This window comes from Hevea brasiliensis, chromosome 8 (assembly GCF_030052815.1).
Source record: "Hevea brasiliensis isolate MT/VB/25A 57/8 chromosome 8, ASM3005281v1, whole genome shotgun sequence".
Classification (NCBI taxonomy): Eukaryota; Viridiplantae; Streptophyta; class Magnoliopsida; order Malpighiales; family Euphorbiaceae; genus Hevea; species Hevea brasiliensis.
In genome coordinates, this window is record NC_079500.1 from 2,345,452 (window position 1) to 2,359,042 (window position 13,591).

Consider the following 13,591-nt stretch of genomic DNA (forward strand, 5'->3'; position numbering starts at 1 on the left):
CTGTGAAGTACCAAGATGTACCAAGACACGAAAACACATTATTGGTGGCTGGAATGAAGAAAGAGATTGGTGATTTTGTAACTAGATGTTTGACATGCCAGTGAGTTAAAGTGAGCATCGAGTTCCATCGTGGTTGTTGCAACCTATATCCATACCAGAATGGAAATGGGACCTCATTACCATGGATTTTGTGACTGGGCTACCATTGACACAGAGGAAGCATGATACTATATGGGTGATTGTGGATAGATTGACCAAGTCAGCTCATTTCCTACCAGTTAGAACCAGTTACTCATTAGAGAGATTAGCAAAAATTTACATAGATGAGATAGTCCGACTACATGGAGTGCCAACATCGATCATATCTGACCGAGACCCGAGATTTACTTCGAGGTTTTGGAAGAGGCTACAGGAGTCTTTAGGCACTCGACTACACTTCAGTACGGCTTTTCATCCACAGACGGATGGACAGTCAGAACGGGTTATTCAGGTAACCCTTAGAACCTAGTAAATTATTATAAATGTTAAAAGACTACTAAAAATGACATGAATCACATAATATGTATTGGAGGATATGTTGAGAAGCTGCATCATTGATTTTGAAGGAAGTTGGGAGAAGTATCTTCCTTTGGTAGAGTTTGCTTACAACAACAGCTACCAAGCCAGTATAAAAATGGCTCCATATGAAGCGTTGTATGGGAGGAGATGTAGAACTCCCTTATGCTGGACAGAAATGGGTGAGGAGAAAATAGTGGGCCCAGATTTAGTGAGACAGACAGAGGAAAAAGTGAAACTCATCAAAGACAATTTGAAGGTCGCCTCGGACAGACAGAAGTCATATGCCGACTTGAGGAGAAAGGATATAGAGTATGAGGTTGGCGACAAGGTGTTTCTTAAGGTATCACCTTGGAAGAAAGTGCTAAGATTTGGTAAAAAGGGTAAGTTGAGCCCTAGGTTTATTGGTCCATATGATGTCATTGAGCGTGCGGGTCCAGTAGCCTACAGGCTAGCTTTACCACCTGAGTTGGACAAGATCCACAGTGTATTTCATGTGTCGATGCTCAGGAGATACAGATCAGATCCTTCACATGTCATATCAGCAGAGGAGATAATTGTGCAACCTGATTTGACATATGAAGAAGAACCAGTCAGAATCTTGGCACGGGAAGTGAAAGAACTCAGAAATAAGAGGATCCCACTAGTGAAAGTCTTATGGAGACACCACAACACGGAAGAAGCGACATGGGAGAGCGAGAAGACGATGAGGCAGCAGTTCCCTCAGCTCTTCACATTGGGTAAATTTCGAGGACGAAATTTCTATTAGAGGGGAAGAATTGTAACGCCCACACCGTAGGTAGTCCATACATTTTACTGTTCCGACAACTAATGTCTGTTCGAACAGTTAAAATATTTGGAACTACACTTAAACTATAGTGATGAGGCATAAATTAATGAAATTCAAGTTTAAACATAGAGGAGCAATTGTTATGAAGGAATTGTGACTAAATAGACATCCCAACCTAGTCAAATTCCTAGATAAAGATAATACATCAATATGAACCTAATGAAAGGTTCATGGGAAAAATGCTATATAGGATAATTAAAATACTCATAAGGAAATGTGTGAAATGAATATGGACATGTTAACAGGTGATTAGTGGAATCCGCCAGATGCTAATAAAATAAGGGAGGCTCTGTCCGGGTCTCCACAGAAATAAGATATTAAAAAAAAAAAAAATTTACACAAAGAATACATGTTTTAAATGACATCAAAAGTTTACAATAGATATGATAAAACAAGATAGGGTGCTCCGGCACCGAATGTGACACTTCTTGCTCAACTATATGGTAGACGGGTAAGGAGCCTCACAAAAATAGTCCCCACTCCATAAGGAAGCCATAGATACCCATAAGAAGCAAGAAAGTTGAGGTTTGGGAAGCTCAAGTAAGGTTAGTGCACTAATACCTCTTCTTCTCTTTATTGAACATGAAAAGCATGTTTAGCTAAGCATAAATACCATTAAAATAAAAAGAAAATCTAGAGGAAAGAACCCTTCAATTTTTAGCAGCCATGGAACTTGAAGTTTATTGCTTTTAAGTGATGAAAAATGGTTCCATGAGAATGTGTAATTAGTTGAAATGTTTGGGTGTTTGATTGTGTAAATTTGAAACTTTGAAAACTAGGGTTTGTGTAAATGCTGAGGACTTTGTGTAAAATGTTGAAATTGACCTATTGGGATGAGATTGTTGCTTATAGAAGTGTATTGCATGCAAATTGAAGTAAGGAAGTTGGAGGAGATTGAGTTTTGGATTTTAAAATTGGCATGGTACAAGAAGAAGGTCTAAGACTGAAAGTATATGAGCTAGTCTGGATTTTAAAATTGGCAACTGAAGATGATTGCCAACTCTCTATCTGTGTGCTTGTGAAAACTGTTGTAATGTGCCAGTGAATGCAAACTTTTGATTTTGAATTCAGCAAACTTGTTCATTGTCTACAGAAACTGCTGTAATGTAGCTATATTTTTCTTTTATTTGATTTGTTTCTGACCAGAGTTGAAAATAATGACTTTACAGCCTTGAAACAAATTTACTGTCAAAGGGAAAAAAGAAAAACAAAGAAGCAAATGCTAGGGGATTGCTCATTCTTTGTGTTTGCTCTGTTTGTTAATTATAAGAAAAATTTTGGTATCATGATTAAATAAAAATGGTGGGAATTTTAATGTTTTAATATTTACAAAGGGATCGTGAGTCAATTTGTATGCACTGAGATTAAGTTTATTCCTGAGTAATTTTATGATCACATTTTCACATCAGCGGGTGTGTTTATGATAAACAATTCTAGAGCTAAGTTGAATTTTGATAAATAAAATATGAGAGCTCTCATTTTTATTAATTGGACTAAATCTATTGTGTAATAACCCAATTTATTTTAACTTTTGTATTATTTATCCCTAATATGCATTTCTATGTAAAAATTTATTTTTCTTATTTGAATCAATGACAGTAAAAAAGAAATTTTCTTTTTTTTTAAGGCTTATAACTTGAACTCAAGACCTTACAATTTTAAAATTATTATTTAAACATTATCTATATACTATCTTCTATTTTATTTTATATTTCAAATTTTAATAATTATATATTGTAAGATAAAATTATTTAGTTAAGCATTACTTAATAGTATTCATTATAATCAGAAAAAAATAATTAAAGTGAAATTTAAAATTATTATATTTATGAATTATATATGTTAAAAATTTTGAATATATATATATATATATATATATATAATTTATTAAAAATTAAATTTCAAATGTTATATCTTTTAAATTCTAAATATTTTATTTTTAAAATAAAATTATCATTTAAACATTATCTATTACTATCTTTCATTTTATTTTATATTTCAAATTTCAAATAATTAAATTTCAAATATCTCTTCTCTGTCGTAGATTGTCGATTTCAGATACCCAAAAGAAGCCACTTTAACCCCAGCTACTCTGTGGCTTTTGGACTTGAAGGAATTGCTGCTTTCTCCCTCAAGTCTTCGAGTTTTACATCAATTTGCAAATTGGGCCTGTAGAGAGGAAAGCTAGAAGGAAAACTGAACTTAATTACAAGGGAAATTTACAGAGGAAGGAATATAGTGATTTATTTATGCTTTGAAGAAAAAAAAAATATAAAGATAAAGTTATTATATTATTATATTAAAAATAACTATTTATAAAAAAGGCATAATGAAAAAAAAATTAATGGTATATTTCCTTTCCGCCTAATTTGAATAGAAAACAAAATGATTCAAATGATTTTTCACAAAATTTTTTATAATTTTATTTTCTTTCTTATAAAATATGGAAATCAGACTTTTTATTTTTCATTTTCTTTTATTTCTATCAATAAAATAAGAGAATTGTCTATTTTCTCTTTTCATACTGTTTCCTCTCTTTTTTCTGCCTTATAAAATATGTCGTTATGATTTGTGTTAAATTAACGTTTCGAGTCTTTGTATTTTAAAAAATAAATTATTTTTTTTATTTTTTTATATAATTGACTTCAATCGAGATTTAAATTTGAAAATTTTATAATTTTAGAGATGACTCTAATTCTATTGACCATAACTTATAAATATTTAAATTTCATGTTTTTTCATTATTTTTGTCGATATAATCAATAATTAATAAATTAAAAGGTGAGCGGTAAATAAAAATATTTATAATGATAAAATTTAAGAGTAAGATGGTAATTATCGTAAGATATTAATGTATTTTTAAGCTAAGGAAATCAATGGAAAGTTGAAACTATATAATAAAATTAAAACTAAAAAAAAAATCTATTGAATAATTGAACCGTCAGGTCGACTGAGTCATATTGAATCGCTTTTTTATCTGGTTCAATAATAAACTTAGACTAATTTAAAGGCTGATTCATTGGTTCACCAGTTCAATCGGCGGGTTTGAACCAAATTTAACAACTATGCATTTATATCTAAATTAAGAGATTTGCAAATAAGAAAAATGCTTCATTTGTGGTCTAATTTAAGAATTTTAACTCTTAAATAATAAGGTGAGAAGTCAATTCATTTTATTTTTATAAGTTATGTTATCCCTTGTTATTTTTGTTATTAATTTGGCTTCGATTGTGATTTGAATTTGAGATTTTATATTTTTAAAGACAATTGCAATACTATTGAATTAAAGTTGGTTAATTGCTAACCCTTGGTTTAGTGCTTTATAATTTTTATATTAGAAATGGTGGTTTCAGAGAAATAAGGAGAATGGTAAGGAGTTGGTTGCTCACTCTTTCAACTCCCTGGACACATATACAAAAGGAAAGAGTCAAATGTATAGAAATGAAAAAACAAAGCATATAGTCTCTAACCATGTTGCCGCAAACAAAGGTTCTCCAAGAAATCTCAGATGTGAAGATAATGCTCCCAAGCCACACACAAGTCCTAAGCACAGAAAATGGGTGATGACATAGGAGGAAAAAGGAAGGGATGTTAATCTTGTTATAATCTCTCTCTCTCTTCTCTCTCTTTACTTTCTTGATGCTTCTAAGTCCCTTTCTCTAGCTTAATTTGCATTCTTGTTCGGGTATCAACTTGCAATTGTAAATTAAGCAGAAGGCTATTCTTGGGAAATGGATGCTGCACAATTTGCCAAACGTGCAATTTGCCAGAAAGATATCTTTAACTTTAACCCAATAATAACAACAGGAATGCAGGCAGCTCGTATGCTTGTAATCTCCCGCATTTTTCATCTTATCTTGACACCTTCAGGACAACCAGGACCTGTTGAAAATATTATTGTATGCATTTCCAGTCTTTCTTTGATACAAGAGCAGATTTTGAAGTTTTTGCAGTACTTCATATGTTGTTATTTTTTTGCTGTTTTGTTTTTCAGGCTGGACTAGTGCTAGGTCCTTCATTGTTGTGCAAAATCAAAAAACTTCAGGAATTCTTTATCCAGTCTTCTTCTATAGAATACTATCAACTTCTGACATTCAATTTTCGAGTCATTTTTATGTTCTTGATTGGTTTGGACACAGATGTTCCTTATATGAGGCGAAATCTGCGTTTGGCAAGCACTCTTGCATTTGAAGGTATAATTGCATGCACCCTTTTTGGAGCAGCTTCTGCAATCGCTATCCTCCGTTTATTGAAGTAAATGGACATTGGTAATTGTTTTTCCATTGATTCTAGCAAATTCAATTGACAAAACTGGATGTTCCCTGCTAACTAACCAGTTATCATCATCCTATACATAAGGTGATCACCAAATGACTAAATAATTTCAAATCAGATGATGGTCAATCACTGTATATAACTAATTACTAACTATAGTAGACAATTGGAAATAATATCCCAATCATCCGGTGATAGTGATAGCTCGAACTCACAAGAATTCTCATTCAGATATTTGGATACGATGTCCTCTGTGGGTTGTATCTGGATGTCCTCTGTGGGATGTATCTGGATGTCCTCTGGGGGATATATCTGAACAGGTTCAGGCATTGGTGGTGTCATACCAGTAGCATAAGTTCGATAAGATCCATAGTTGGCAGCTGCAAACATTGCTCGTTGATAATTGGCAGCTTCTAACATTGCTTGGTGATGATCATAATTGTTGATTGGAACATAAGGAGGATTTTCATAAAATGCACTTGGATTCTCTTGGATTGGGATTGAAACAATTTGCTTATTGTCATTAAGGACGTTTGTGTAGGCTGGAGGATCGCTATTTTTGTCAACATCCCTAACAACATCAGCAGTTTGATCATCTAACTCTGCAGATTGTTCCTCATTTGAAAGTCGACTTCTCAAATTGTCTTTCGCATCCCTCTTATATATCCTGCATAAAACCCAATTATCCAACTGCCACAGAAAAAGAAAAGAGAATTAATCAAACAAAAGAAAAATTAATGAACAACAAACAAGAAATTTAAATATTTATTTAATTACACTCATATCATCGGTACTTGTTTTGATTCTTGGAGGGGCATCACTGACCCTATATTCATGCATAATCCAGTTAGTCTTTGTATCATTTGGAGGCTTTCCCATGTAGAAAACAAGTGCCTTCCTATATCCAACCACAGCACCCTTATATTTAACAGCTTTATCCGCTCCAGTTGCCTTCCAGTATCCACCACCGGCATCTCGTTTTGGTCTACTTCCATTTGGATATTTCTTGTCCCTTGGTGTAAAAAAGTACCATTCTTTCTCCCCACATTGCCAATACTCCTCTGTTCATCAAAACAAGCAAAAGGTAAATCCATCGACAAAACATAGATTTAATCATAACATTGCAAAACAAAATCATAGTGGAAAAAAAGAAAAAAAATTATAACATTGCAAAAACAAAATCATCGCGTAAATATATGTATAAGCATGGAAATAGGTTGTGTTAAAGATAAAAGAACCTGCAAGCTTCTCGGGATTGTACTCATAAAGTTTAACCTCCATGATCTTGTTTGGAGGCAAGGGTTGATTGGCTATCTTGTTTTTCAAGTAATGAACGACAAGCTCTCCGTCCAAAGGGCGAAACCTATACCCGGGTGGAAAAGAATTAAAATAATCAATATCAATGAAGTTCTTTCTGTTGTTGTCATTGATGGGGTCTGTTCGAGGTTGACGAGTAGCGGTAACAGAAGCATTGGACTGCTGCTGTGTCACCTCCATAATTGGACTCTTGCGAGGAATTTTTTCCCGAGAAGGCTGACGCAAGCTAACGTAAAAGTATTGAAATTCTCTCTCCCTCAACTTTCTCTCATTTATATGAATAGACTTCTAATAAAAATTAAAATAACCCTAAAAGATAGATTTTCAAGACTTAGTATTTATCTATTCTTATTTTGAAACCCAGTTACAAAATGGAGCATCCTTGTTTGTGCTAACAACATAGCAATAACAGTACTAAAATTCCAGAATACCAATCAAGTCTCAAGACAGCAAAAGAAAGCAACAGGAAGCAAGCAGAGATCAAAACTCTGATTCATGTGGGCAATTTCTAAGAATTGATTGAATCCCCAAGATTACAAAGCCAGCCATAAGACCCCACTTTAACATCAAAGTTTAAATCTCAGCAGAAGAAAAGAGCAAAGTGTGGAAATCAACAGTGTTCACCCAACCTTGTATATATGTCTCTGAGTTTTACTCTTCACTTGCAGTTTAATGCATTCAGCTTCCATTAAACAGGCATTATTTCTTTGGAGCCACAAGGAACATGACATTGCAAAAAAGGACTGCTAAAAATCTTCTTGCATTTTCCACTAACTAGAGCCATCCATTAAAGAAATATTGATGCAAAATCCTTCGGGAAGCGAAAAACAATATCCCACCATGTGGGGGTGGGGGCGTGAGGCGAAATATCATCCATTAGAATTATATAAAATACACCAGGTAATGCCTAGGAAAGATGGTGGAGTCACAATGGTCTCACTTAAGTACCACCTCCTTAGACAGCATTTCCTAGACATGCACTTCATACAATCCTAATAGAATCAAACCACTGGTAAGTACCGTCTTCCCATAACACTACCACGGTACTAAGGATTTATGCCACGAAGGCATAGATAGACAGGAGTCGCCACCCGGGTAATAACCGGGACAGTGGGTACGTAAGGGGAAGGTGTTAGGCATCCTTTACGCCTGGTCTAACCTCGTTGATTCGAGTGCCAGTCCTCTACTAATGTTTCTAGAAGTCTTGTTTATTATTCTTTTATTAAACTTTATCCTAAAAATGTAATTCTAATCCTACACACGCAAGTAATTCACAAAAGGATTGTTATTAACACACAATTTTCATGCACAAATAATTCCTATCTATGGGGTTGCTAATTATTTAAATGATATTTACCAGATGACTAAAATTAATTTATTATTGAGAATTTAATTTACAAACAAATTCAATTTCAAATAACCCTACGTTTCTATTTAACATAATTAATTAATTTTCACCAAGTTACCCTAAGGATAATTAAACTAAGTTAATTATGTACATGTGTAATTTATTCTAATATCACATAAGGCCCAAACAATCACAACCTAATAAAGATTTCTAACATGCAAATTTATTTTACAATTACCAAGTATTAAATTAAATTTATTTACATGCCAATGTTAGTTTAATTTACAAACAAGATTAATTTTAATTTACAAAGTATTTATTTAAATTAATTACATGCAAAAGTCAGTTAAATTAAAAATAAAGTTAATTTTAATTTACCAAACAAAAGTTCTATTATTACTACAATTTCATGCCAATGGTTATTCGAGAAGTTTAGAGCTACTTACCTGTTGGTAAATGCAGTTGCCATTGGGGCAAGCTACCCTTAAAAAAGGGTCTTTTCTTCTAGTATGGCAATGATATCCCTGGCTTACTCTCGTTTAGCTCCATATAAGCTCCACGCAAATGCCCTCTTTGGTACTTACCTTAGGGCTACTTACCAATTTTGTTTGTAATAAAAAATAAAGAAACTAAAGAAAATAAAAGAAATAAAGAAAATATTAATAACAACTTACATTGGATTTTAACTCTAGTCTCCTAAAGGGTTAAGACTCCTAATTAGTTACAACTACCTAATAGTCTAAGTCTTCTAACATGATCCAAACACTTCATAACACTTCTTGAATTAAAAGAACACAGAAAAATAGATCAAATATCAATTAAAACCCGAGAAAATATAAGAACATGCATAAATATACAATTTCTAAATTCTGACAGATTAACGGTAGCAAGAAATTCGATTTTTTAAAAATAGTTATACATGCCTAAAAATCATAAAAAAATTACAGAAGACAGCCTACATATCATAAAAGATCATAAAATTTATAAATCAAACAAAACCCTAGCCGAATGGTCTACATAAATCGTAACTTTTCTAAGTGACAGAATCGTACTATTTTTTTGTAAAATTCATAACTCATTAACCATAACAGATATGAATGCAAAGCCAATTGGAAAAGATTCATAAGATTCTGAAGTTAATTTTAGACACTAGATTTGCACAAAAACATTAATGAACAAGGGAGATATGGGCTCCACAAGTCGGATATTCTGCAAATCAGATTTTACAGGATCCCTAACTTTAAACAGCCATAACTTACAAAATATTAAAGCTTTTTTAGTGATTCTTGAGCCTAAAATTAATGAAATTTCGTGTAGAATATGAATTTAATTTTTACAAATTTTTTACAGATTCAGAAAATAAAGAAAAATAATAAAAATACAAGAGACAGAAACTAAACATGTGCAGAGTTGTGTATCCCCTCAAATTAAACATGATTACATGATCTATATGAACATATAAAATAAATTGAAGACAAAGAGCATAGAATTAAAATATTGTGTGGCATAGATCTTGAAAAAAAAAACAATAATAACTGACCTTCCAGAAATCTTATATGAAAATCTTCTTGAAGAAAAGAAAAAAATAAGGAAGAACTCAAAGAATCTTAAATATCTCTAAATTTCTTATAGCTCTGAATTTTCTCTTCCTCTTTCCTCCCCATTATCCCCCTTCTTCCCTTCTCTAGTAGGGTATTTATAGGGTTTTGGGAGAGAGGTGCGATAGGGTTTGGAGTCTTAGGGTGATAAAGTTTTAGATGACTTAAACAACTACGATTGTAGAATTCGAATAAGACTGGGATATGGGTGAGGTGTTTCAACCAATAGGAAGACAGGAAAAAATGGAAGGCACCAATAGGGAGTGAGGAAGAGGTGTGGTAGGGTTTGGAGTCTTAAGGTGATAAAGTTTAGATGACTTAAACAACTACGATTGCAGAATTCGAATAAGATTGGGATATAGGTGAGGTGTTTCAACCAATAAGAAGACAAGAAAAAATGGAAGGCACCAATAGGGAGTGAGGAAGAGAGTGGGGCCAAGGAAGAGAGAGATATTTTGTTATTTTAATTTTTAGAAAATAATTAAATAGGTCCCATTTAAAATTTCTAACTAGGCTGTCTTAGGCCCATGGAGCCCAATTAAACTTAATTAGATTCATTTAAGAACTACCCATATTAAATTTAAACAAAATAAAATTTTATTTAAATTTAATTAAATTAATTTTCCAAAACTTTATTATTATTTTTATTTTTTCAAGATCATGCCACGGAATTAATAATTCAGCTCCATACCTCCAATTACATCTTACAGTCATATAATTTTTAATCATCGGGTTTCCCACGGCCTCAATGCACATACTCATCACAAAATAAGGGTCTACAGTTTGCCCCCCACTTTGGCGAAAGTTGAAATCAATGCGAAAGCATTGCTCAAATTTCGTCAAAGTGAAACTCAAATTTCTAATAACTATGAAACATTGGCTATGAGGATCAAGTATATCTTGCTCGGTCGACATACTCTCTGTTATGAGACTAGCTACGGTCTCATAACAGTAATAACTGTGTCATGTGAAAAATGAGTGTATCTTGCTCTGTCGATACACTCTGCGTTATGAGACTAGCTACGGTCTCATAACAGTGATAACTGTGTCATGTGAGAATTGAGTGCATCTTGCTCTGTCGATACACTATGTGTCATGAGACTAGCTACGGTCTCATGAAAATGGCAACTGTGTGATTTGAAATGTTGCGGATTCGTATTTAGGAACGCAGTCCTAAACTACCTACGTATCCCCCTCGCTATCCTGAGGAAGAATCAGATCCACTCGTAGTTCGACACTTGAAACTGTGGTGATGCATGTTCTTCTACGCCTTACACACCAACAGGTGACATGTTGATGCGTGTTCTTCTACGCCTTACACAACTATGCCATGTGCCCTAAACAATGTCTAAGGACTTACCAAAAAACATCTGTCATGAAATGTTATGGGTTCGTATTTAGGACCACAGTCCTAAACTACCTACGTATCCCCCTCGCTATCCTGAGGAAGAATCAGACCCCCTCGTAGTTCGATAATTGAAACTGTGGTGATGCATGTTATTCTACGCCTTACACACCCACAGGTGACATGTTGATGCATGTTCTTCTATGCCTTACACAACTATGTCATGCGTCCTAAAAAACGTCTAAGGACTTACCAAAAAAATATCTAATTCATGATTTGAAAAAAAAAATTAGGATGACTGAGTCTCAAAATTTTCTCTGATTTTTATGCTTCCTGTATGCTACTTTCTATCATGGGCATGCTGATTTTGCTAGAGATTCTAAAAAAACTTAGTCCTATGGGGGGCCTCTTTTTGCAAAAATTTTCTTATAGCCTCAAAGTTTTTTAGAAGAATTGTTCACTAAAAAAAGACTTCCTCAAGATCATAATACAATTTCCCTCTGATTTTTCTTTTTCTTCTCTCCCCCATGCTTCATTATTCTACAGCTATTTCAAAACTTTTCTGCCTTGACTCCTTTATCTTCCATGAACTCAATTCTTTGTGCTCTAACTTTTGCCTGAAATGCTCTTTCGAGTTTTCATTTCAGCAAGCTTGCTCTAACTTTTGCCTAAGCGGACCTTTCGAGTTTTCCACTTAGCGAGCTCTGTTTTTTCTTTTCTTTTTCTTATTCTTTCTCTCTTTTTTTTTTTTTTTTTGAAATTAGATAATCACCAGGATATTCATATCAAGCACCTATTCTATCATGCTCATAAGGCAATAGGTTAAATCAAAACAATGCAGTTCAATTACTTAATCTTTTGATGTATCCCTCAAGACACAAACATTCACAATCATAATTAAATAAAACCTATTCCTGGTTAATGCAATAAAAACTTCTTTATTTATTCAGGTACACTATTACTCCCTCTTACATTTAGTTTTGCCAAATTTCTAACCTTCCAAAGTTAGAAATAAGCTTTATAACCAGCCGAATGGCCTTTTTAGGTTTTCCATCCAGATCTTCTCTCTTCTCTCCTTTTGCCTAGACTGCCTTTTGCAGGTTTTCAATCTAGCATTTTTTTTCGTTTCTTTTCTTTTTTTTTTCTTTGACCCTTACTTTTGCCTAGACCATCTTTTGTAAGTTTTCAGCCTAGCGGGCCTATCTCACACAAAGTACCATTTGAGCCTGTCTAAATTGACTGGTTCTTGAAATTCATTCCCATCCAAGTCTGATATTCTTATTGTGGTAAGATCTTGTTGACTATGTGTGGACCATCCTAGCTTGGGTAAACTTTCCTCTTAATTCAAAAGGGATGGGCCGAGTTTGTTTCAAAATCATGTCTCCCTCTTTGATCTTTCTTGGCTTCACCTTCTTATTAAAGACTCTAGCTATCTTCCTCTGAGAAGCCTGCATATGATACAGGGCTCACATTCTCTTTTAATCAAAGCTAGTTCTTCATATCTCTTCTAAGCCCACTCTTTTTTTTGGATCTTAGCTTCTAGCATCACTCTTAAGGATCTGAGCTCTTGCTTAATGTATAGCATTGCTTTAGTCTCATACACTAAAGAGAATGGGGTTGCCCCCGTTAATGTCCTTGTAGTACTACGATAACCGTAAAGAATATAAAGGAGTTTTTCAGGCCAATCCTTATATGTTTCGAACATTTTTTCCCAAATAGAACATTTCCATTCATATGGGAACTACACATTTCCTGCATGTACTTCCTTCATTATTTGCTCAGCCTATTTTTCTATCACACATAAGAGTTTGTAGAATTGCCTCCCAGCTAAAGTAAATTGAGTGGCTAATCTATGAATTATTGCTCTATCTCTTTTGTAGGCTTATTGTGAGTATTCTCTCACTTCCAGAGACTCCTTATATCTTCATATCATTTTCCTTCTCTCTCTAGGTCCACATATGCTACTACTAATCCTTCATAGCATAAAATTTTACTCTTCATTAGGATAACTAGCTAAGTTAACTTTTGATCACTCTTTTCCTATAGGGACATCAGCGTGGCTTGGGAATCGGCCATCTAATTTTAAGCTTGAGGCATGTGCTTCTTGGTACTTTGTTAATAAGGCTATAAATTTATTTCTTTCTTCTTGGGTTAAATCTTCAGCTAACTTAATGTCTTTAGGATTATTTGGTGTACCCAAATTAATAGAGATTGATTTTGATACATTAACAAAAATAGATTCTAAATGATTATAAATACCATGCATATGCCCATTAGAATAAACATCAAACAAGTAAGCAGAA

The 13,591-nt window shown here is 33.6% G+C and overlaps 1 protein-coding gene across 1 annotated transcript; it reads right to left on the reverse strand.

Moving 5' to 3' along the window:
• Window positions 1–5,405: 5,405 nt before the first annotated feature.
• On the reverse strand, window positions 5,406–7,177 carry LOC131182417 (NAC transcription factor 32-like). The gene is made up of 3 exons (XM_058151968.1): window positions 6,919–7,177; window positions 6,458–6,741; window positions 5,406–6,370 (listed from the first exon to the last, which is right to left on the reverse strand). The coding sequence occupies exons 1-3, from the start codon at window positions 7,175–7,177 to the stop codon at window positions 5,834–5,836; spliced, it is 1,080 nt and encodes a 359-aa protein (XP_058007951.1). The 3' UTR covers window positions 5,406–5,833.
• Window positions 7,178–13,591: the final 6,414 nt, after the last annotated feature.